General features: G+C 34.9%; 1 protein-coding gene across 3 annotated transcripts in view; it reads left to right on the top strand.

Annotated features, from left to right (window-relative positions):
* TRAK2 (trafficking kinesin protein 2) overlaps positions 1 to 24398 on the top strand; it is a 56256-nt gene that overhangs the window by 20470 nt on the left and 11388 nt on the right. For all 3 annotated transcript variants that reach the window (XM_074340039.1, XM_074340038.1, XM_074340044.1), the window contains 10 exons: positions 6443 to 6637; positions 13985 to 14061; positions 15598 to 15714; positions 16741 to 16950; positions 17387 to 17465; positions 18978 to 19108; positions 19564 to 19638; positions 20704 to 20841; positions 22756 to 22835; positions 23139 to 23342. In XM_074340039.1, the coding sequence (XP_074196140.1) occupies positions 6443 to 6637; positions 13985 to 14061; positions 15598 to 15714; positions 16741 to 16950; positions 17387 to 17465; positions 18978 to 19108; positions 19564 to 19638; positions 20704 to 20841; positions 22756 to 22835; positions 23139 to 23342 (1306 nt within the window). The remainder of the gene's footprint in view (positions 1 to 6442; positions 6638 to 13984; positions 14062 to 15597; positions 15715 to 16740; positions 16951 to 17386; positions 17466 to 18977; positions 19109 to 19563; positions 19639 to 20703; positions 20842 to 22755; positions 22836 to 23138; positions 23343 to 24398) is intronic.

The raw sequence follows: 24398 nt of genomic DNA, 5'->3' as shown, positions 1-24398 counted from the left end.
ATCTGCTTATTCTAGTATTTCTTATAGATTAATCTGTGTCTTTGGTATCTAGCTTTTTTATGCAACAAAATGTTTTTGAGATTTATCCACATTGTGATATGTGTCAGTAGTTCATTCATTTTTATTGCTGAGCTGCAAATACTCTGCTGTTGTAGTGGTAAAGCAGCCATAGATGATACATAAAAGCAAATGTGATTGTTGTGTCCCAATAAAACTTTATTTTTAAAAACCAGGTGGAGGCAGTGGCTAGAATTGGCCTGTCAGCCTTAGTTTGCTGGCAACTACTCTACGATATCATTACTTGGTAACGTCAGTGCTTTTATTTTAGCCATTCTAGTAGGTATGCACTGATACTTCTTTGTGATTTCAATTTATTTTTCCCTGAGGGTTAGTGATATGGAGCATCTTTTCATGTGCTTACTGGGCATTTCTAAATCTTATTTTAAGTTGTCTGTTAAATCATTTGCTCATTTTTAAATTTGTCTTACTATTGAGTTGTGAATGTTGTTCATGTATTCTAGATGTAAAGCCTTTTTTAGATAAATGGGTTGCAAATATTTTCTCCCAGACTCTGACTTGCCTTTTCATCTTCTTAATGGTATCTTCCGAGGAGCAACAATTTTAAAATTTTGGTGGAGTCTTGTTTTTCAATTTTTTGCTTTTATAGTTCATGTTTTTTGTGTCGTTTCTAAGAAATCTTTGCATACCTCAAGATCACAAAGATATTTTCCTTTGTTGTCTTTTAAAAGTTTATAGTTTTTGCTTTTACATTTATGTTGGTGGTCCATTTTATAGTTAAATTTTGAGTATGAAATGAGGTTAGGGTCCAGGTTTTTTTTTTTTTTTTTCAATTGAACATTTAGTTACTCCTGCACCATTTGTTGAAAACACTATCTTTCACCCTATTGAATTACCTTGGTAATTTCATTGAAAAATCACTTGATTATATTAGTACAGGTTTATTTCTAGACTCTATTCTGTTCCTTTAATCCCTAAGTCTGTCTTTACATAAGTACTACATTGCCTTAGAGTGGTGGTTACCAGAGAGGAAGGGGAAAGTGGGTGGGAGAGGACAGAAGTTAAAGGAGGCCAATACCAGACGATGGAAGGAGACTAGACTTCATGTGGTGAAAACACAATAGAGGATAAATAAGTTGCACGATAAAGTTGCACACCTGAACTTAATATGTTATTAACCAATGTTACCCCAATAAATTTAATAATAAAAAAAGATAAAGAATACTACATTGTCTTGGTTAATGTAATGCTACAGTAAATCTTGAAATCAGGTAATGTAAATTCTCTGACTTTGTTGTCCTTTTTCAAAAATTATGTTGGCCATTCTAGACGTTCCATATTTTGTTGTAAATTTTAGAATCAACTTGTTAGTTTATACCAAAAAGGAATGCTGGAATTTTGAATGGAATTACACATACTCAGTAGAGAATTGACATTTTAAGACTATTGAGTCTAATAATCTGTGAACATGATATACCTCTCCATTTATTTAGGTCTTCTTTAATTTCTCAACACAGTAATTTTTATTATATATTTCTTACACAGATTTTACTAAATTTAATCTTAAATTTTTATTTTGTTCTGACACTCTAAATGGCATTGCTTATTTAATTTCATTTTCCAGCTGTTTGTTAGTATATAGAAATGAAATTGATTTCTCATTATATTGACCTTGTATTCTGCAACTTTGCTTAACTTACTTAGTTTTATTAACTTTCTTGTAGCTTTCTTAGAATTCTCTACATAAACTATAATGTTGTCTGCAAATGGAGACATTTTTACATATTCCCTTTCAATATGGATGTGTTTTATTTGTGGTTTCTTTGTTTGTTTGTTTGCCTTACTGAATGGGATAGGATCTCAGTATATTTTTTAATAAAAGTGGTAAGAATAAGCATCCCTGTCATATTTTCATTATTAGGAGAAAAGTTGTAGCCTTTTACCATTAAGTTACTTGAGAATGCCTTTTTTTAAATTGAGAAAGCATCCTTCTGTTCCTAGTTGGATAAGAGGTTTTGTTGAATTTTGTTGAATTGTGTTGAATTTTGCCAAATGCCTATTCTCCAATTCTGTTGATTTATTTTTGAATTTTAAACCAACTTTGCATTTCTGGGGACATCTCCATTTGATCACAATGTGTTATTCTTTTTATATATTTCAGATATGATTTGCTATGTAGTGTGTGTGTGTGTGTGTGTGTGTGTGTGTGTGTCTGTGTACACGATTCATGAGAACCATTGGTTACTACTTTTTTCTTTTCTTTTTTTTTTGCATTGTCTCTGCTTGATTTTGGTATTGGGGTAATGCTGACTTCATAAAATGAGTTGTAAAGTATCCCCTTCTCTATTTTTGGAAAGAGTTTGTATAGAATTAGTATTATAGAATTTTTCATCCTAACTTATTTGAATATTTAAAGGACATGTCTTATAGATAGCTTATAGTTAGATTTTTTTTTAATCCAGTCTGACCAGCTCTACTTTCTAATGGGGGTATTTAGACCATTTACATTTGCTGTAATTATCAGTTTGATTGAATCTACTGTACTCCTATTTGTTTTCTGTTTGTTCCATTTTAAAGTTGTTCCTTTTTTCCTCATTCCTTCCCTCTTTTGAATTAAGTTTTGTTGTTTTTAGAATTCCATTTTAATTCCACTATTGATTTAGTAGCTATACCTCTCATTTTTCTCATTGTTTGCTCTGTTTGTGTGGAAGAAAGACTGTTCCATGAATTAACAGCTGCCAGATCCACAAGCTGGACCTGGGCCAGAACGGAGATTGCTTACTGCAATCCCCCTTTAGAGACTGTCTGGTTGTAATCCATACTCATTCTGACATAAATTAGCACCCCTCCCTGCTTCCTGCAATGTGCTGGTTCCTGGAACAGGCCCTTGTCCTTACCTGGTCAAGTGTGTAAAGCATTTACCTGTACCCGATACTCTCCCATCTTGTTTTATATAATTCTCTGGCTCCTGCCAAGCAGCACAGGGGTGCATTCCGTCTTGCTGCTGCCCAAGGTATGTAAGTTTCCCTTAAAAATCTCTATGAATTGTCAAACTAGAGTGGCCAGCCCTGTGGTCTTTCCCTGCTTCCCACTTGTGGAGGTAGGTTTTCAGTCCTGGGACCTCTCTCTGGGTCTGCATGTACTAATAGTTTGCATTATGCATTTTAAACTTATCACAACCTATCTTCAAATAACATTATACTATTTCATATAGTGACAGTCCTACAATAGTATTCTTCCATTTCTTCCTTCCATCCTATGTATTATTGTTGCCATGCCTTTTATACCTACATATTATGTGCATTATTTTTGCTTTAAACAGTTATAAGTTAAATAAATTATGAGAATAAAAGGCTTATATATTTACACACAAATTTACCATTTCTAGTACTTGAATTTCTTTTTGTAGATTGAAGTTTCCATCTTGTATCCTTTCTGCCTGAATAACTAACATTTTTTGTACTGTAGTTCAGGGGGCAATGAATAGTTACGGTTTTTGCTTGTCCGAAAAAGTCTTTATTTCACCTTTTTTGAAAAGTGTTTTCACTGGTACTGAATTCTGAGTTGACTTCTATATGCACTTTAATGACCTTCCCTTGTCACCTATCTTGCATTGCTTCTGACGAGATCATTCTTGTCTTTGTTCCCTAAATGTAAAATGTCTTTTTTTTTCCTCTCCGCTTTTATGATTTTTCTTTGGGTTTTCTTTGGGTTTATCCTGCTTCAAGTTGTTCGACTTCTTTGAACTATGCATTTATAGTTTTAATTAAATTTGGAAAAATGTGGCCATTATTTCTTCACATAGTCTTTCTGCTCTTACCTGTCTCTTCTGTGACTCCAACTGCATGTATATCAAACTGCTTGATATTGTGACACAAAGTCACTGATGATCTGTTCATTTTTTCCCAGTTGTTTTTTCTTTTCTCTGTACCTCATTTTAGATCGTTTGCATTGCTGTGTCTTCAAGTCTACTGTTCTGTCCTTCTGGAGAATGACTCATCTGTTCATGTGATCCAGTGAACTTTTTTCCTTTAGATATTGTACTCTAGTTCTATTAGGGTTTTATAAACACAGCAATATTTTCTGTTTCTCTTTTTATCGCTATGTTTTCCTTTGAAATCTTTGAGCATATTAATAATAGCTGTTTCTAAATTGTTGCTCACTAATTTTGTCATCTTTGTCATTACTGGGCCTGTTTCTGTTCACTCCTTTTCCAACCGATAATGGATAAAATTTGCTTAATTCTTTGTGTTTCTGGTAATTTTTTACCTAATGCTGAACATTATGAATGTTACATTGTTAGGCATTTGGATTTTGTTGTTTTCCTTGGAAGACTGTTAAAATTTGTTTTGGCAGGTCATTAAGTTACTTACTATAAGGTGGATCCTTTTGAGGCTTGTTTTTTAATCTTTGTTATATGGGACTCGAGACCATACTCCTAGGTGGTTTATTCTGGCATTAATTTAACCCTACTACCAGTAGGCATGACCCTTCTAAGATCTTTACTGATTGTCCCAGCTGTTCCTGAGGTGTTTCTACTCTGCCTAGAGGAAAGTCAGCCTCTCTTAGCCTTGTATAGAAGAGTGACATAATGAAGATACGAAGATGTGGAGGAAAATTGTAGTGTAATGAAGGCAGACCAGTTTTGAGGCCATATTCAAGAGAAACAAGAGGAGGCCTTGAAGCTAAATCGAGGCAAGGTGGCTAGCAGGAAGTATGCATATGGAAGAGACATTTGTTGAAGAATAAAATGGTGGAGTGGGGTTGTTATGACTGGACAGTCAGGAGAGTAATAAATAGTTTATTATGAGAAATATGGAAGCAAATAGAAGGAGCTAATCTGAAGGATATTTAGTTTAATCTACTAAACTTTGATTATATATTCATTTTTAAAATTACCTTTTGGAAGTAGGGAACTGGTAACCTTGAATTTTCACAGAATTTCATTAATGGTTATTAAAAGAAAATTTCTAGGGAATAGTAACTCATTTAATGAATGTCACTTTTGTTCTTCATTTCCATGAATGTCTAAGAGTTTTTAGCTCTTCATGTATTTATAATCAACTTCTCCCCCTGCAAGTATTACAGTGACAACCTGTATGTGATTTATTTGTGGCAGGAAAATTTTGGATAATCACATGGAATTCATAGAAATAGAATTTGGATGTATTTTAGGGCTCTCATGTTAGAGATCTAAGTGTGGAGAGCTTCTTTAGAACCATATTGAAGCTTTTAAATGTACCTCATCTTTGTGGACATGAAGCTACAGCATGTCCTTTTGTGTAGATAGGGTTGTCTGGGATTGCCAGCCTCCTTGTGTTTGATTTATTAAATTGTCATTCTTAAGTTAAGGTCAAGTAGTAGAAATTCACTCTTTTAGGAATGATTGTTCCAATGATTGTTTTGTTTATTTTGTTTTTGTTTATTTATGAACTTGGTTGTTCTTTGCTAGAGTTAGAACATATTTCTCTATACCACCCACAAAGGAAATACCAGATCTCTTTAAAAAGTGAGGGGGTTGATGTAACATCCTGCAATATCTCTATTTTAAGTCCTAGTATTTCAAGCATTTTACAAGCGATAGCGTTCCTTTTTTTTTTTTTTTTTTTTTTGTAAATGGCTAAATTTGGGAGGTGTTAAATGATGGGCAGTATTTGGAACAGAAAGCCAGAGTAAACACGTAAAGGCAGAGAACCCCAGGTATGTTCAGAGATATGTATGCAGTGGGAGAGTTAGAGGTGTGCAGGTGAGAGGTAGTGATGTGAAAGGTATTCGGGACTTTAAATGGACCACATCTGTCAAGTGAAAATGATAAAGTACTTATTCCAGTATCAGTGCCAGAACACAGTGTTGGAATGTTAACTTTATTGCTTAATATTTAACCAATAAATGTTAATTTTTTATATCTAGCTGCTGTGAGAATATACTAAAATTTAATTTTACCAGATTTTGAAGAATCCTCCCACAGAGTTCAAATTCTGTTGCTAAAGAACATGTGATTTTATTCCTTTTGAACTGGCTATTTTCTGCTGGTTGTCTTGTGCTGCCTTTTTCCCCCCAAGCATACAACTTATTTGAGATAAGATCTCTTTTAAGCAGCACTAGATTGATAAGGAAGAAATAAGAAATTTGTCTAAACTTATTTTAAACTTTAAAAAGTTATATTCACTAAGCAATATATTTTTAGGTAGGGTGTAATTAAAATTCATGGTATAATTTTTACTATAAAAGTTTTCATATTAAAGAAACCTGGAGAAAGACCAACTACAGCATCAAGATACATTAATAAAAATCAGTGGAGAAATGATGTGGCTAATAACGTGTCTTTGGTTACCCTACTTTCCCAAAATGAATTTCACTGAGTTTTCTCTGTAGCCTAGTAATTGAAATACATTGGCTTATTTATATGGACTCTCCTCTTTAGATGTCTGCTCCAATGAGGATCTCCCTGAAGTCGAGCTGGTGAGTCTGCTAGAAGAACAGCTACCCCAGTATAGGCTAAGAGTGGACTCTCTCTTTCTGTATGAAAATCAAGACTGGACTCGGTCCCCAAACCAGCAGCAGCATGCATCTGATGCCCTCTCTCCAGTCCTTGCTGAAGAGACTTTCCGTTATATGAGTGAGTATTTTTTTACCCTTGTGGAGTTTGTCCATTGAAATAAAAATCATGAATATCTTGGTGTTGACTTTTAAAGCATTTGATATCCCTAGCCATTGTTCAGTGTATACTGACTTTAACTCAAACAGATCTAACAACACGAAGAGTTGGTTCTAATTGTGTTATGTCAGAATGCAGAAAGTTGGTCATTCTTATGATTCTTGAGTATCCAGGGTTGCAAGCATACTCACATGTTCCCACTTCTCCCATCTTTTACTGATACTTTCCTCAGACTGAGTAGAAAGAGGAACTTTAAAAAAAATAGTGAAATCATTTAAAGTTTTAATATTCCTCTCTATCTCTTGACATTTATTATCCCAATAGTTTGATATCCTGAGCCGTCAGCTTTTGACTCTTCCCTATTAAACAGTCACAGGAACTGTCAGTCATTAAGAAGCATAGTTCTTGGATACATAAGTAGTTTTAATAATGCCAAGGAGAAATAAATGTGCACTATGTAGTAATCTTCGTTATTTACTTAAGGATTCATAGAGGATATTTCAGTGAGAGACTAATAAGCCAGATTTGTCCTGAAAATAACTGTTTTACACCAAGCTCTCATAAATGACAAAATTAAATAGGACACTTTTTAAACTTTAAAGTATGGAGACCTTTTGGCTTTTGTCCTCATTTCAAAAATCTGCATTCAGGCTTAACTTACTTTTTTTATTCATTCACTATAAAAATGTCATGTGCATAGAATATATAATAAAAATCTGTAAGTTCAATGTTGATAGGTTTGTGAAATTCTTTTCATTTGAATGAGATAAGAGATTGTGTCAGGTCCTAGACATTTTCCGAGTAAGTGCGTTAGTGTTTTTAAAGATTGTAGGTGGAGAATGATTGTTGTGAAATACTCATTTTCATAGTAATCATTAACTTGCTTTTAATAGTAGTTTCCTGGAACCAGGTTACTTACTGCTAAGAAAAGGAATTGTAAACATTGTTTAAACTTGAAGGGGAATATCAAGAAACTCAAATAAAACTGTTTTTCTGTCCTGAATTCTTTTAAAGAGTTAAATATTAAATTAAGGCTCTTAGGGTTTTCCTAAATTTCTGCTTTGAGAAGTTGCTTGCTTGAGATTTTCTGGGAATTCTTTTTAGAAGGAACACTATTTTTTATTTCCATTTCCCTTTGTTCCATGAGTTTTTAGATTTGTGAGAAGAAAATTTCAAACTGAAATTTCATCACAATAAATTTAGTTTGTCATTATTTTGATAAAATGGCACATAAAGTGCCCCTTAGTTTACTTGTTCTTTGTCCTATAGGTCACGGGGAAGGAGAGTTGAACTGTAACTAGAAAGCTGTCATAGATCATGATTTAATAAAGTTACTTTTAGGATGAATTTTAAAAGAAAAACTGGAAAATAAAAGATAAGCAAAATCTGAAATACTTGATTTTCAGGACTTTATACAAAATAAACCATAATGTTCAAGGGAGCAATTTAGAACTTTGGATTAATAGGATGATACAAATCCGTACTTCCAGGTTCTGGAAAACTATCCTGTTCCTTTAGTCAAATGATACTATTTTCACTTCAACAATTTGAAAAATAAATTATATAGATGATATCCCTAAGATCATGAAGCAAATAAACTGGGATTATAATTGATCCACTAATACTTTATCTTTGTACTGTATTTTAATTTCACTCTTATTTTAAAGGTATCAATTCTTTGAATTAACAGTTCACTCAAATACAAGTAAATTTCATTATGAATTTGCATCTTATGAATGTGAAAGATAACTGGTTTACTTTATTTAGTAAATTGACCAAGGTTTTAAAAAGCAAGATACAAAACATTCTCTTACCCTTTCCCACAGTTTTCTATCCACCAGAGACTTCAGGATTCGTGGTTTTGAATAATTATTATGTACCCTGGTGAACCGTTCTGGGGTTCAGCTCCCTGGTGCTACTTCCGCCCCGTCTTATCCCTACTTCCCTCACATGCCAATAGATACTGGTGCTCATTAAAATGAATTTGAACGACTGAAAAAAAGAAGTGGCACTTTCTTATAGAACATAAAGAAATTTAATAAGCTATGAGAAGAAAATAAAGAAATTTGGAAGGAAACATGGGCGTTTGGGGTTAGTAGTCTTCCTCACATGAATGAAAGGATACTGATTGTTCTCTGAAGCCCCCATCAAACAAACAAGAAAGAGGTTGTTTACTTTTAAAATAGAAGACGTCAAAGCAATGGCTAGGTCCAAAAAAAAAAGAAGAAAATTCCATCTTAGTCTCCACCACACACTCTATGTTTAAGATACTCGAACAATGTTCTGCATGCAAAACAGGTCACTCCAGGGTTTTCTTAATTTTATTAAGAGTGAGACCCGGAGTGAGCTGTGGGGTGAGCGGTGCAACCAGAGCACACGTGACAGAAAGTGTTGTTTGTTCATGTTAAGTTAAAAATAGAAACCTGATCTGCCTTTCAGGATTATTTTTTTACTTGGGAATAAGGGATTACATATGTACCATTTCCTAATGGATAAGAAAAAGGGTGGGGAGAATTATTGGTTATGTAAGTTTTATTTTAGGCATCAACATCACTTGGGAACTTGGGCAAATTCTTGGGCCTCCACGCCAGTTCTGCAGAATCAGAAACTCTGGGGGTGGGGCACAGCAGTCTGTGTTTTAACAAGTCCTCCTGATATGCTGACGCACTCTCAGATTTGAGAACCACTGATGTAAAGCGATGTCAATCAAAGCTAAATACCCATTTCTCAATGACGTTAATTGGAGAATCTAAAGAATTAGGAATTTTGCAGAGACATACAGTTATAGAAATTATTACTTCTGGTTGATGGTTACATTTTTCCTCGAGCTCTGCCCTCAGAAATTATTGACCTATATTGGCAGGATAGGAAATATAACTGATAATGTTCAGGAAGCATTAACCATAGTCAGGTCACAGAGAATAAGCAGATGTATAATTCCTTAGATCAGCCCTCTCACCCAGTTCTACAAAAGAATTAAGCCATATGTCCTAAAACATCTACCATGTTTTCCCGAAAATAAGACCGGGTCTTATATTAATTTTTGCTCCAAAAGATGCATTAGGGCTTATGTTCAGGGGATGTCATCCTAAAAAATCACACTAGGGCTTATTTTCTGGTTAGGTCTTCTTTTCAGGGAAACATTGTATTGTATAATTACCTTATCACCTATGCATCATATACTAGCTAAGTATTATCTGTGGGAGAATTGAGAAAATTGGCACTAAAATCATCTGTAGGGCTTAATTCTCCCTGGAACTCTGTTGAGAAAGTCTGCCATAGATGGTGTGTATCATCAGTCTCCTTTTTGTTCTGTCTCAGTTCTTTCGAAGGCAGTTTTTTGCATTGTAGAAAAAATGTTCTCTATATTATAATAGCAAGAGCTACAGTCTTTGGGGTTAAAACCTCAAGACCTGTCTATAGTTGTCAGGAGCTATTGCAACTTATACTGTGCCACATGGGTGGTGTTTTTGTGTTTTATTTTAGTATTTTTTTTCTTTTTATTTTAATGTGGGAGGGTTGAAGAATAATGAAAGATTAGAAGAAGTCTTTTTAAAATTCAGTAATTGTAAAACAAAGAAACTCTAGATCTTGACAAGGGACATCTGAGAGAACTATTAAGCACCATCTCGTGTAAATGTCAGAGATGTCAAAATGGAAGAACACTTGGGATTTCCCACCCTGAAAAAATGTGAGATTGGAGTAGTTGATGTGAGATTATACAGAGTTAGAGCATAAAGTAAGGATGAGTGAAGTGCTTATGTAATTACCCCCTGTATTTTTTTCAGGAACATTAGATTCTCGAAATATTACACCAAAAATGTAGAACATGAATAAACAACCTTCTGAAAGAATGTTGTAAAATTGCTTTGTAAAAATGTTTGTAATGTCAGTTATCCCTCAATGAAATTTTTTAAAAAAATAATGTTTATCATCTCCCTAATGTATAAAACATTTTTTTGAATGAGGTTAGGGCAGTTCATGTCTGGAAATAAGCAAGAAGCATTGCTAATTTCTGTACCATTTAACATATTCCTATTTCAACAGCTGATAACTGAAGGGAAAATAGGATTTGAGAGCCTGCTTGACTGTCACTGCATTCTTGGTGACAGAATTACAGTGCAGAATTGGTCTATGGCTTTGGAAGCATTTAATTACAGTGCCTAAATGCCAAGAGAGTGGGAAAGAGCTTTGCCCTGAGTACTTCTGGAATCATCCCAAGCAGTAAGTCTTTATCAGGAGTACAGTGATAAGGAGAAGACAGAACTCATTAGGCTGCAGAGAGGAATCCATGCTGTTCCCTATATGCTTTGTGACTAACTGACATCAATTGGCAACTCTTCAATTGAAGCGGCCCAGCCTTTGGGGCTTGGTAGTAAATAGCTTATTTCACATAAAACATAAGAATTGGAGAGTTCTGGTTGCATTATTTAATTCCTTTGCCATAGTAAATATTTAAGCATTTTTAAATTCATTTTTGCTTTTTGAAACCTCTCAACAAGAGCTACTATTTTTTGATTGCCAAGATAACATTTGTTTTCCATGAAACATTAGGGGGGAAAAAAAACTGAAAAAACAACAACAGAACAACCATAACCCCTACCCAGAGATAACCACTATTAACATTTTAATGTATATCTTTCCAGCCTCTCATATATTGATATGCTCACATTTTAAAGAACAAAATTGGAATCTATGCTGTTTTATAACTCTAGTGTTTCATCAGATAAAGGCCTTTTGGTCTTGGTGGGACTGTGGTAGAAACAGCAGGATGGTGTTAGAGCCCATTACTGGGAATGAGCAGACACAAGTGTTTTCTTACGACCTTGTGAATGGGCGTTGTTGTTATCGCCTTTTTATTATTATCCTGGCGTTGCCACTAATGCTTTGCTTTGTGGTATTGGACATGTCATGTAATTCCTCTCAGTCAGGATTCCTTATATAAGAAAATGTGATCATTAAACTAGATTGACTTCTTAAGATACAGCTTTAAATTCTCAGACTATAACAGATGGTAAATATTTATAGGAAATACATTTTAGTTTCTCCTCACTAAATGTTTCTGTATTACTGTGTCCTTCATTTTCTCTTACCCGTTCATCATGTGTGACTTGTAGCTCACAGCTGTTTTTTATGTCCTTAACTTACTGGCTTTACTTCAAATTTAATTTGCTACTTCATCTTCAACTCTGGTCAATCATGTAATATAATAAACCATGTCATGAATTTTTTAAATTAGTTGTATAAAAACTGGTTTTAACTGAGTCTTATTAATCTGAAAATAAAAGGCCAAGGTGAGAGGCAATAGCATTTATTTGAAATCACAAAGAATAGCTGTTCAGGAAGCACTGATTCAGGCAGAAACCCAAATAGTGTTTCCATTTTATGTGGTGAAGGGAAGAGGTTTTCATGAGAAGGGAAATAATTATATGAATAGAAGGAAGGAAGGTTCTTGCTTTCAGTGTTAATCCTGGATCAGTGGTTTTCATCCCTAGCTCCACATCAGTTCTAACACCTGGGCATCTTTTACATGCTGCCTGTGCTCTGGGTTGCCACCTCCAAATCAATTAAATTAGAACCTGGATTTCAGACCCACTGCCCTAAGTTAAATTTGGTTTTGAAGCTATTGACTGGTTTTCTGTAATTAGTTTAGAGCAGACATAATACTGACCTAATTTGTTCCCCTCTTCTGGTTACCCAGACCAAAAGTATAGGAGACCGACCACACACTGTGTCTGCCTTATTTTTAATCCTTTGTTCCTGCTATACTACCGAATTAAATTGTGAAGATTCCTTAGGCCCAAAAGCTTGTTTCCCTTCTCCCCATGGTTAAATTATGGAGCCAGTTTCTCTACTTGTAAATATAAGTTCTTTTGGAATAAAATATTTCTAGCTTTTTTTTTCAGTTTTCTTATATTCAGTTTAAAACTTTTTAAAGCTATCTCCTACTACCATCAACCCAGCATTTTGTTTAACTAAGAATGTGAGCATCATTAATAATTAACTCTGTGTAATTAATAATTAACTCTATGTAATTCCCAGATTCATTTTAAGCAGTGATGCTAGGAAGAAAAATTAAAAGCTCAGACAAAAGTAAAACATGCCTAATGTTGTCTTTTGGGCAGCCCTCAAGTGTGAAGATGGAGCTGAAGAACCACAAATTACTTAAATCATAGTACCTGCTGGCGATTCAGTGAATCATTTACAGAGAATTTAGAAGCAGGGCAATTTCATACATACCAGTTGTGTTTAAAGAGTAATAACTAAACAATTGTATGATACTTAGAAGTTTTGCTCGATAAATCATCATTTTAACCTCCTAATGACCTTGTGACACGAGTGTTACCACCTCCATATTATAGGTATGGAATCTGAATCTCAGCAGGGTTAAGTGGCTTTTTCAGGCCCACTCAAATATGTGAATTGAACTTTTCTGCTCCAAAGTCTCAGGTTTTTTTTCAAGACAACTAATTATAAAATCAGTCTAAGTCGCACACAAATCTGTATCATGTAGTGCACTCCAAATCAAAAGATCCCTTATTTATTACGAATCATCATTACCTTAAAAAGATATTGCATATTGTGACTGGAATCATTGGGGTCTCTCTCGAGCTAAATTATCCAAGTGCATTGGCAGTTCCTGAGTTTATGAAGTGCAGAAATACAGGGCTTGAATTATGCAAGTCATAGTACAGTATACAATTTATGTTATAGCAAAGGCCTAGATACGAACATTATCATAAAGTGTTTTTAATTAAGCTAAAAAGGACATTGTTCATGATGGAGCTACAAAAAGTCCTACAAGTCCTATTCCTTATTTATTGATATTAGCTCGTGTGATGGGTGATGATACATACTCAAGGTAATCACAACAGAATTCTAATTAAATTCCTTTGTAACAGCATAACCTCTCACTAACTTGCCCCTCAGTAACTTTAGATTAGGATAGAAAACAATTGGTGATTTAATGCATTCTCCTAGCCCACATTCTCTAGTGTGCATGGGCCAAAGTTCTAATCTTACGGAGGGGGGAGGAGATAGTCAGGAAGTGACTGCCTTGTGACCATTTGGTACTTTCTTAATTCATTGTATGATGCACATTTGTTTGTAATAATTAATTGGTCTGTTTCCTGAGTGTCTAGTATTTGACGCATTTCTTTCCATTTCTTCTTTCACATACATTTTTATTCTCCTGAATGGCTCTTTGTTAAAGCCTGGGTTTGTTATTGTTATCTTTCAGTTCTTAAAAATATTTAAAATTTTCTGTTATTTCTAAGTCCTATAAACAGTTGTTTTTAACTATCTTAGTTCTAGGCACAGACAGGGTGGAGCAGATGACCAAAACTTACAATGATATCGACATGGTTACACATCTCCTGGCAGAGGTAGGAATGAATATCTCTTTTCATTCTCCAGTACAAAAAGCTGAAATTTGATGATCATTTGGAATCTATCAAATTTTTACATCAAATGAAAAATGATGATATCTTTCCTCTAGGTTATTTTGTATAAGGTTGTTACCATTAGAACAACTGACATACCAACTGGCATTTCAAAGTAGAGTGGTTCCTGAAGTTTATTGTTAATGAAATTATAGAAGGTTTCGGGGGTGGGGGGGTTGTTATTTTTGTTGTTGTTATAATGGTACCACTGGCCTCCCTGTCCTAGAAAAGTAGATGTTGTGACTCAGCCTAGAGCAGAGCATCCTATTCAAGAAGCAGCTCCATTGCAAATCAGTACCTACAGTTTGGAGCATCTTCCCAAAGATTTTTACTTTCAGTTTGGGCCATTATTTGAGCTCACTTTGTCCATGATGTTTTTAATATGTATAGTGTATCTCTTCCAATTGGCAGTCATAGAGGTCTCTCCTTATCCTTCAATTTCAGTTGATCTCAGGGAAAACGGTTTTTCTCTTTGAGGTACCTCTCTCCCCTCTCCCCCCAGCTCCCTAGAATCATTTGTGTATGCCACTTAGCCTATATTGAAAATGAGATAAATGGGCCTTGAAAATTTGGGAATAACCCATCTACCTGTTTTCACATGCTATGGAACGAAAGGACAGAAGCTTAATTTTATTCATAGTGATTAAGCAGAACCCATACTCTTTTATAAGGCAGTTAGGTGCATACTGACAGTTTTCCTTCCTACAGAATACAGTCCTCAGCACCACCACGTAGGTGGGATTCCTATGCCCTTGTGAAGTATCACCATGTACACAGAAGGAACAGCTCTTGCTTTGCGTGGCTTTTCTGTAGGCCTCCCTGCATCATCACTACGAACTTCTTTAGACTCCCTTTTTTTCTATACTCTAAGCAGAACCTTGTAGCCTCAAGACTTCAAGTCTTTCATCCCCTGTTTTATTTCACATCATCATTCGTACACCAATTGACAATAAGGCTCTTTCCTCTAATCCTCTGGTTCTCAGTGCATAGAAGCTTTGGCGTAAACAAAACTTCTTAGCATACCTGATCCCCATATATTGAATACCTCATTTTAGATCATTACCATCCTTGATAGATGGATGCATTCAACAAATATTTGTTGGGCTTTTCCTGTGTGCCAGACCTTGTCCTCATTTTTAAAGACTACATTGATTTCCTAATACCCCAAAGTTACAAGTTTAAAGGCTGGGTTGCTGGATCCTAATTAAAAGGGTGATCGATCAATAAATCTCACTTGATATCAAGAAAAGAAATGCCCGCTTGCATTTACAACTGTGGTGGCCATCCATTTGACCAACATGTATTAAACACCACCTGTGTGCCAGGCCCGGTGTTCATTTTGGTATCTGGGCATTGAAAAGAATCATGATGCTTTCTAGGACATTGCTTTTGCGTTTAGCAAAATTGACTGCAGAATTTCTAAACTATCATTTAATTTTGTTTGTACTCAAAGAAAGTGTGTATTTGGAATTTTAACAGAGGGATCGTGATCTGGAGCTAGCTGCTCGCATTGGGCAAGCTCTCTTAAAGCGGAACCATGCCTTGTCTGAGCAGAATGAAGCCCTGGAGGAGCAGCTGGGGCAAGCCTTTGATCAGGTAAGTCTTTGATCAAGTATTTGCAGCATGAAACAATTAGGTCTTGGGCATTGGAAAAATTGATTTTCCTGGGTGTCCCTGAATTGAAGAAAATAAGTAGGTAAATGACACCAGTACATGTTGTCTTTGTTGGTAACCATTGAACTAACCAGTAGAGAAATGAAAGGTTATTGTACAGAGGACTGCTTCTGTGATGACCTTAGTCAGGATAAAAGCCTGTGTTCAGTGCCTCCAGCACTTGTGACGCCCCGCTTAGATTCTAACACTGCATCCTCACCCCTCTGTGTAGATTTTGTGTGTGATCTGATCTTAACTTTATTTTTTTTAAATATGTCCCCCAAAATCGATACCCAAATGAAGTGTCTTTGTTCAAAAACCCAAACAAAGGAAAAGGAAAAGAAATTTTTGAAAATATTTTTATTCCAAAGAAATAAATATTTTTAGTAAGAATTAATTTATTAACTTGAATGGTTAAAGTTCAAATTTTCTGTAATTTGTTATTTTTATATAGTTTTATTTAAATTTTTATAAATGTATTATATTTAATAATATTTGAACTTTTATGTTGAAAATATTTATTCCTTGGAACTGAAGTTAGGAAGTCATGCACTTATCCAGCTTGAAAGTACAAGCCTTTAGGATAAGAATTTGAAGTAGGGATCTTTTCTGATACTTCGAAGGTTCTTCAGTTTTGTTTTGTTTTTAACTGTGACTGTATCATTATCTTATGTGAAATTTTCCTCCCATATTTCTGTTATACAGAATGTAAAAATTGGCTTTTTTTCTTACCTAGCATAGAAAAAGCTATATTCGTTAGACTTAATGCTCTAAAATTATAGCTTAAGAAGTATCTGAGGTTTGTTACTCTGTTTTTAGCACTTGCTACTTTAGTCAGTAAAATCTAGTAGCTGAAAATCTATTTAGCTTTATCGTGAGAAACAATTGCTCCATGAATTGGAAGCTATATTACATGTAAATAATGCAAACTGAAGACCATCTTGTAAATCGAGCCCTTTTGCTGTGCAGGTTAATCAACTGCAGCATGAGCTATCCAAGAAAGATGAGTTGCTTCGAATTGTCTCCATTGCTTCTGAAGAGAGTGAAACTGATTCCAGCTGTTCTACACCTCTTCGGTTCAATGAGTCCTTCAGCTTATCTCAAGGTTTGCTGCAGTTGGACATGCTGCAAGAAAAGCTCAAGGAACTGGAAGAAGAAAATATGGTCCTTCGATCAAAGGTACATTCAACCTAATCCCCAATTTCCTTTACCTTAAAGGCTGTAAGGTTTCGTTAGGCCCAGGTAGTGTGGAGGTGAAATACGGCGTAACTAAGGATTCGCTATTGACATTCTAATTAGGGGGTGGCAGCCAAGGCACATGTATTTGCCTTCCATTGTTACTTAGATCCCACTGAAAAGGGGATAACAGCAAGTTGACAGATAAAACAGAGAAAGCCACAGCACAGAATATGCATCTTGTGGAGTTTACATAAATAATTAAATAATTACAGCTGTGATAAGAACTATGTTGGAAAATTACAAGGTTCTGTGAACTTGTATAAAGAGGAGGAATCAAAGAAGTCCTACTTAAGCAAGTGATATTTAGGCTAAAGATTAGCCAGGCATACACATAAAATCATTAAAAGATATCGCATACTGTTTTTTTTTCTTGAAGGCTTGTCACATAAAGACAGAAACTATTAACTATGAAGAAAAGGAACAACAGCTTGTCAATGACTGTGTTAAAGAACTTCGTAAGTATTAACATATTCTGTTTCATATCCTTTGGGCAATTTCTTTGGTAGGATATCTCCAACTCAGAAATTTAGATTACTGGTTTCAATAGAAGCATCTCAAGAAACGGTGTTAAACAATCACTAAAGTCTTGAAATATCACACTGAGCCCACAACTCTAAATAAAATGCCATGTGTACTTTTAAGAAATATCTTTGTTTCAAATTGCCATCATAAAATAAAGGCCTATATTTCTATCAGTTATAGCTGAAAGGAACCAAAGCTCTGATTTTGTTGATGAGGAAATAGTTCTGTAGACAATATGATTAACCAGAGTCAGAAAATGATAAGTGGTAGAGCCAGGGCCTAAATGATGACATAAAGCCCTGACATTCAATGAGAATGTATTAAGTGGCCACTATATGTCTATAAAGGAATATATTTTGGTTTGATATAATATTAATTAAAATAATTTTTAAATTAGTTGGGAAAAGATCAGCTTTACTAGAAAAAGTTATTTAATTTCTCTTTCTATAACTACATAGCATTTTATGTTGAAAGAGAAGATGTAACATCACATCAGGTCATTTGGGCTGTGGGCCTCAGAACGTGATACCTTAGCAAGACAGAATAGTAGAGAACCAGAAGGAATGTAAATTGAATCTTTTCCTTCAGCACTATCATTACCCACCTCTTAAACTTTAAAAAACAGAAAAGAAATGACTTACCCAAAAGCTCACATCCAGGTCTCCCTCCTCTTTATTGCCACCTTATGAAATGTTATAGGCCTTCTGTGAATTAAAAAATAGTTTTATATGACACAGAAATGGTCTTGTCACTTGTATTTAAATGTCAAAGTTTTTATATGAGACAAAGATTTATTTCCCCAGTGGAATTCTAAAGATTGTAGTTCATGTGCATGCAAGAATGCTAGGCTATAAGAATTGCTTTAGAGGTGCTACTCAGTTTGTCGGGTATCCCAGAAAAGTCTCTCTAATACAGAAGCATCTCAGGAACTTTATCGGGAGCTTTAACTGATTGTGACTGTTCCATCCTGGAAACGTTCCTTTGTTAGACTTGTTAAGTTTAATTTCCATTGCTTGTGGGATTTTATTTACATACCTGAAGAGTTCTCAAAGACATAAATAAGATTATGTCTTGACACTTGCAAAGATATATAAATCATCTATCTCTTTTCAGCCTTCTTGTCCTTCATAAAGAAAAAATTGGAGCATGTGTCTTTTTCATCCAGAAAAAGATGGAAGCAAAGGCTTTAGCTTGTTTCCAAGCTAAAGTTATCTCGTTTACCCTCATTGTCTCATAATCAATTCCCAGCATTAGCCTATTTCAGAAGAACCTTTATTTTTCTCTGTTGGGTTATCTGCGTTTATTTTTTAAATTTATGTTTAAGAAAAATCTATTTATGATAGACCAGTGCTTGTTACAAAACAGAGTTTGGCCCACAGGCCATTGTTTACCAACCCTTACCCTACATTTATATTAACTTCTAAATTTTTTATTTTGTTTCCAAGGTGAAACGAATGCTCAGATGTCCAAAATGACCGAAGAATTGTCTGGGAAGAGTGATGAACTGATGCAATACCAAGAAGAGATCTCCTCTCTCTTGTCTCAGATTATAGATCTTCAGCACAAACTTAAAGAAGTAAGTTCATTCATCCATTCATCCAATAGTTGTTTGTTAAGCACTGACCTAGAACCATGCACTCTGCTAAGTGCTAGATACATTAAGCAAAATAAACACGGTTTCTGCCCTTTTAAAGTGCTTGAGTCTGGTTGCTGTTTTAGTCTTTTCTCTGTCGTGAAGTATGATGAATAACTACTTTCATATCACTGTTTCTCTCCATAAAAATGGGGTTAGATCTTCCTCAGAAGGTTGTGATGGGAATTATTGACTCGTGCTCATTGTCCTTTGAACACCTTGATGGATTTTGTATTCTGCCCATTTTATTGCTCATATTTGGCTTTTGAAAGTTTAGATTTTTATAGGCCTCTACATAGACTGTACCCCTTAAAAGCACTCTTAAGGTGTCTTAAAAAGAGCAGCCTCTATTTTATATGGGAAGGCTTCACAGGTCTCTTTTAATATGTCGTTACTAGCATGTGATTGAGAAGGAAGAACTGAGACTTCACCTACAAGCTTCCAAAGATGCCCAAAGACAACTGACAATGGAGGTAATGAAATCTTCCTTTATCATGTGAATACAGGAGGGAGAGGAATGAATAGTTTCTTTCATCTTTATGAATAAGATTTAAAGTAACAACAGAAGATCAAGATGAAATTATGAGAGCTAAGAAGTAAAGCATTTAAAAAATTCTACCTCTGAAACTAATAACATGAAAGCATCCTTCTTGGCTCATAGGGAAAACCTTGACTTTTATAAGATTATTTAGGAATATGTGACCCTTTTACCAGTCATCTTAACTAACCCAACAGTTTTTAAAATGTCAGGAGAAATAGCAAAAATCTCTTACTTGGTATCTACATAAAAATTCTCTATATTCGATATAATGTAGTGGTTCTTTAGCGTGCATAAGAATCACCTGGCAGGGTGAGTTTCAAATGGAGATTCCTAGGCACCATCCCCAAAAGTGTTTCATTGAGTAAGTCTAAAATGAACACGTAGAATCTGCATTTTTAATAAGCATCCCCAGTCCTGGTGATGTAATAATCCAGTCCACTTACCACACTTGAAGAAATCTTTGAAGTTAAAATGTACTCTGAAAAGTATGTACTCTTTTTACCATGCTTGTGTCTCTAACAATAAAGAAGGTTCTGAAACAAGGGAGAAGAAACTACTTGTTTAGCTAATTGAGCACCCTGACATCATATACGATACTTTGCAACTTTATCTTGTCATTTATAGACTTCAGAATGATGTTTAAAATATATATACCTAACAGTATGCTAAATCTGACTGGACCATAACTACTGTACTTCTATAAGTTTTTTAAGGGTATGAAGCATTAAATATTGAATTAACAGTTATGGTTATCTCAGCTACATGTCAGATTTTTAGGAAATCATGTCTGTGTATAATTCTGACCAAGACACCCCTGATTCTGGCAGCTTGAAATACATATGTACTCTCCTTGCTTAGTTTATTTCAGAGTCTTTGTATTGAAATGAATTATATTCATAGACTTAGCTAGCTCTCTGGATGAAACTAATACTTATCCCAATGGGTTTTGTTATGTGAGAATATAATAAAGTACGCTAATTACCATCCTTTCTTTCAGCTGCATGAGTTACAAGACAGGAATATGGAGTGTCTGGAAATGTTACATGAATCCCAAGAAGAAATAAAGGAACTTCGTAGTAGATCTAGCCCTGCTGCTCATCTCTACTTCTCCCAGTCACATGGGGCTTTTTCTGGGGTAAGGAACTGAGAAAGGTATTAGTATTGAAGGAAACTTGTTTAAGATGAGGTTGTCTTCAGAGTGATATGGTTTCTGATGGTATAAAGCATCTTAAGAAGAGATAACAAGGATTGTCACTGTTTCTGGAATTCACTTCCTGATTTAGGCCTTAATTTGCATTATCTACCTTATTACATTTTTTTACTGTAGCCTTCCTTCTAACAGATGACCATCCAGATTTATTGTAATATATGAGATGAGCCCCAAGGAAATTAGGTTTAGGTCTGTGTACCAGAGAGCTACTTAAACTTGGGTCATCCTTACCCGAGGCCCACCATGTGCCACTTATTCAAATAGTGCTCTGAACATCTGGAATCTTTTTCAATGGATCTTGAGTTTCTTGGTATAGTTAAGTCCAGTTAGAGTTAAGTAAGCCCCATGAGGGCAAGAATGTTGTTTATTTAATTCATCAATAAACAGTATTTTTTGAATTATAGAAATTAATGAAAACATCTGAGTTTATGCCAGAATTTGTAATGTTGGGTCAAAGACTTATTTTAACAATCTAGTTCTTCAACACTTACATGCAATCCTGTGAAATTTTTTAAAACACTGAAACTATAAATTCTAATAGATTTTCTGAAGAAGATGGGGGCAGAATTTTTCGTTTTTAACTTTTTAATTTTGACATAACTTTAAATTTAAAATAAAATTCCAAAAACAGTACAAAAACCTCTCATATATCTTTCACCTAAATACCTCAGTTTTTAACATTTTACTACATCTGTCATATCATTCTCTTATTTCCTTCTGGACCATTTAACAGTAAGTTGCAGATACACCATATTACCCCTTAATGCTTCAGTGTGTTTTTACTGACAACAAGGACACTCTCCTACATAACTGTGCTACAACCATCAACATCAGGAAACTGACATCGGTATAATACATGATAATTGCCAGATGGTGACTTTCTAATTTCATCATGTTTTCAGCATTTGCTAATTGCTATTCTTTTGTGAGTTAGAGCTTTCTGTCTGATTTATTCACTTGTTCACTTATTTCAGTATGGACTCACAGATTACTGTTTTAGTCAATGGATTATAATTTATTACTACTGTTTTTTATTTTGATACTCAAATTGTCCCACATATGGCCAGTGGGATCTCCTTCAAACTCATCTTGCCCTTTCCCTGTCACAGTCCTGGGATTGGCCATTTCTTCAAGTTGCTTTGTTTGCTTTTAATGAGGAATGGTATTTAGAATCCAAGATCTGGGTGCTCTGAGTCTGTTGCATCCAGGCCTTATCAGCAGGTAGAGCTAAGAAATATATGTATGTTCATACATACATGCACACACACAAACACATCTATATCTATCTTTCATCCACACTGTTCATACCAGTACCTCCAACCCCAGTCATTGGCAGCTCAGCCCCACTGAGTGTGCCACCAGTGCTGTTTGAATCCTCATTTCTGACCAGGGGAAAGGGAAGCTTGCTTATTTTTCTTTTAATGATTTTTTTGTATTATAAAAGCTGTACATGTTTATTATAGAAAAATTAGAAATTACAGAGAAGCAATAAGAAATTGTTAAATATCATCAAATCCTGACCTCCACAGAATCACTGTTAATGTCTTGTTTTATAGCCTTTCACACCTTTTATTTTTGTGTGTCTGCATATGTAATATTTTCTATTTATCATATTGGTTTTTGCCACTGCTTTCCTGTAAAAATATACCATGAAAAAGTAGTTGGTTCTTGTTTAAAAGTTACATTTCCAGAATGTATTTTTTGTTCTATATTTTCTTGTATTATAACACCAGAAGGACTGGATTTTGGAGACCCTGTTCATTAACTTAAGGACAATTCATTTTTTCTTAACAGCCTTCTTACATGATCACTGTAGGAATCTCAAACTCTTTTTCTTAGGAATCTTTGGCAGCTGAGATCGAGGGGACCATGCGTAAAAAGCTGAGTTTGGATGAGGAATCTTCTCTCTTTAAACAAAAGTAAGTACAGATCAGATGTGTTGTTGTTCAACCACTGGGATGGAAATTTAAAAGAAAGCACAATCCAAAGTGATAGGTATTATGAGAGTCAGCAGTAAGTCTGCTTACTTTTCAGTTTTTTGCTCTTAGTGCTCACATTTGTGAGAGAGTTCTCTTATTCTCAGTTTATTTTCTGATGATCTCTCCTAAACTTTAGAGGCTATTCAGGGCTTCTTTATTTTTAATCAACTGCACATACGTGTCTCTTTTCTAAAGCACTCCAGCAGTAGGCAGTGGCAATAATGAACACTTCTTTTTTGATAGAGCCCAACAGAAACGGGTATTTGATACCGTCAGGATTGCCAATGACACACGGGGCCGCTCTGTCCCATTCCCAGCTCTGCTGTCCATTCCAGGCTCCAACCATTCAAGTGTCATCATGACAGCAAAACCTTTTGAGTCTGGTTTACAACAAGCAGAGGACAAAACACTCCTGAGCCAGGCGAGCAACTCGGAGGAGATTCCAGGGTAAGAAATAGATCATGGCGGTGGTTCTGCATTTGTGGCATTGACATACCAGATTCACATACTCAAAGTCCCGCATTGCTCTGTGCTATCCCAAGGAAGTGCTGGAGCTGTCAGTTTTCATTCCACAATGATGCCCTGTATCATTGTTTGTATTAATAAGATCGATCCTTGATTTCATGAAAGTTTTTGGAGTGAAAAGGCCACATTTAATTAAGAGTGTTCAAAATGGAGCTTGCACTGAACTATGAAATTCTTCACTACTTCTTTGGTGTGGCAGAGTTTGAGTCTAAATCTTTTTTTGTGTTCAAAATCAAATTTGTTGGAATTTGTTTGGTCATTTGCAGTTATGCATAGCATCAGGTGACACTTGCTCATAACCCATGCTCATAATTCAGCTGCTTTAGTGCCTTCAGGATAAACAACAAGCTTGAACACGTATTGAGGAAAAGTAGCTTTCTCTTAATTTCCTATTTGTTTCAACTTAGATTTTTTCCCCCCCACTTTTCTGTAATTCAGTTCATTGAATTACCTTTAACTAGAAATTAAGCAGCATTACTTCAAAGTCAGCTGAAAGCTTTTGGAAAACAGATGTTTAGCACCTGAGAAAAATCTTTCCTAATGCAAAAATCCATTCCTCTGAGATCTGTGTGAATTCATACATAGTAGCCAGGAGCAACTGCAACTCAGCTTGCTATTCTCTTTTGATATCAATTTTAATTTTGACTAATTTTTTAAATGGTTAGAAGTGAAAAAAATGTGTAGCACAGAACTATGAAAATGCAGTATTTATAAATCTTGTTTTCTCTTAAATATTCTACAATATTCATAGAGGATTCTATGGCCCAAAGGAAAATTTACCACATTTTAATATTTTTGAAATTGTTTATATTTTACAACTAGTGGCATGTTATAGTTTAATGAGCAGCATTTTTTTTCTTTCTTAGTAGTACATAAAATAATGGTGCCTTCTGTAATCAGTGGCATTAAAGATTCATGAAATAGGATAATATTTACTTTTTTGACCACCTAAACTGAATTTATAGATGGTCATATCAG

Source organism: Rhinolophus sinicus, linkage group LG01, assembly GCF_036562045.2.
Source record: "Rhinolophus sinicus isolate RSC01 linkage group LG01, ASM3656204v1, whole genome shotgun sequence".
NCBI classification, from domain to species: Eukaryota; Metazoa; Chordata; class Mammalia; order Chiroptera; family Rhinolophidae; genus Rhinolophus; species Rhinolophus sinicus.
The sequence above is the reverse complement of the archived record's forward strand: the minus strand, read 5'-3'. Positions and strand labels throughout refer to the sequence as shown.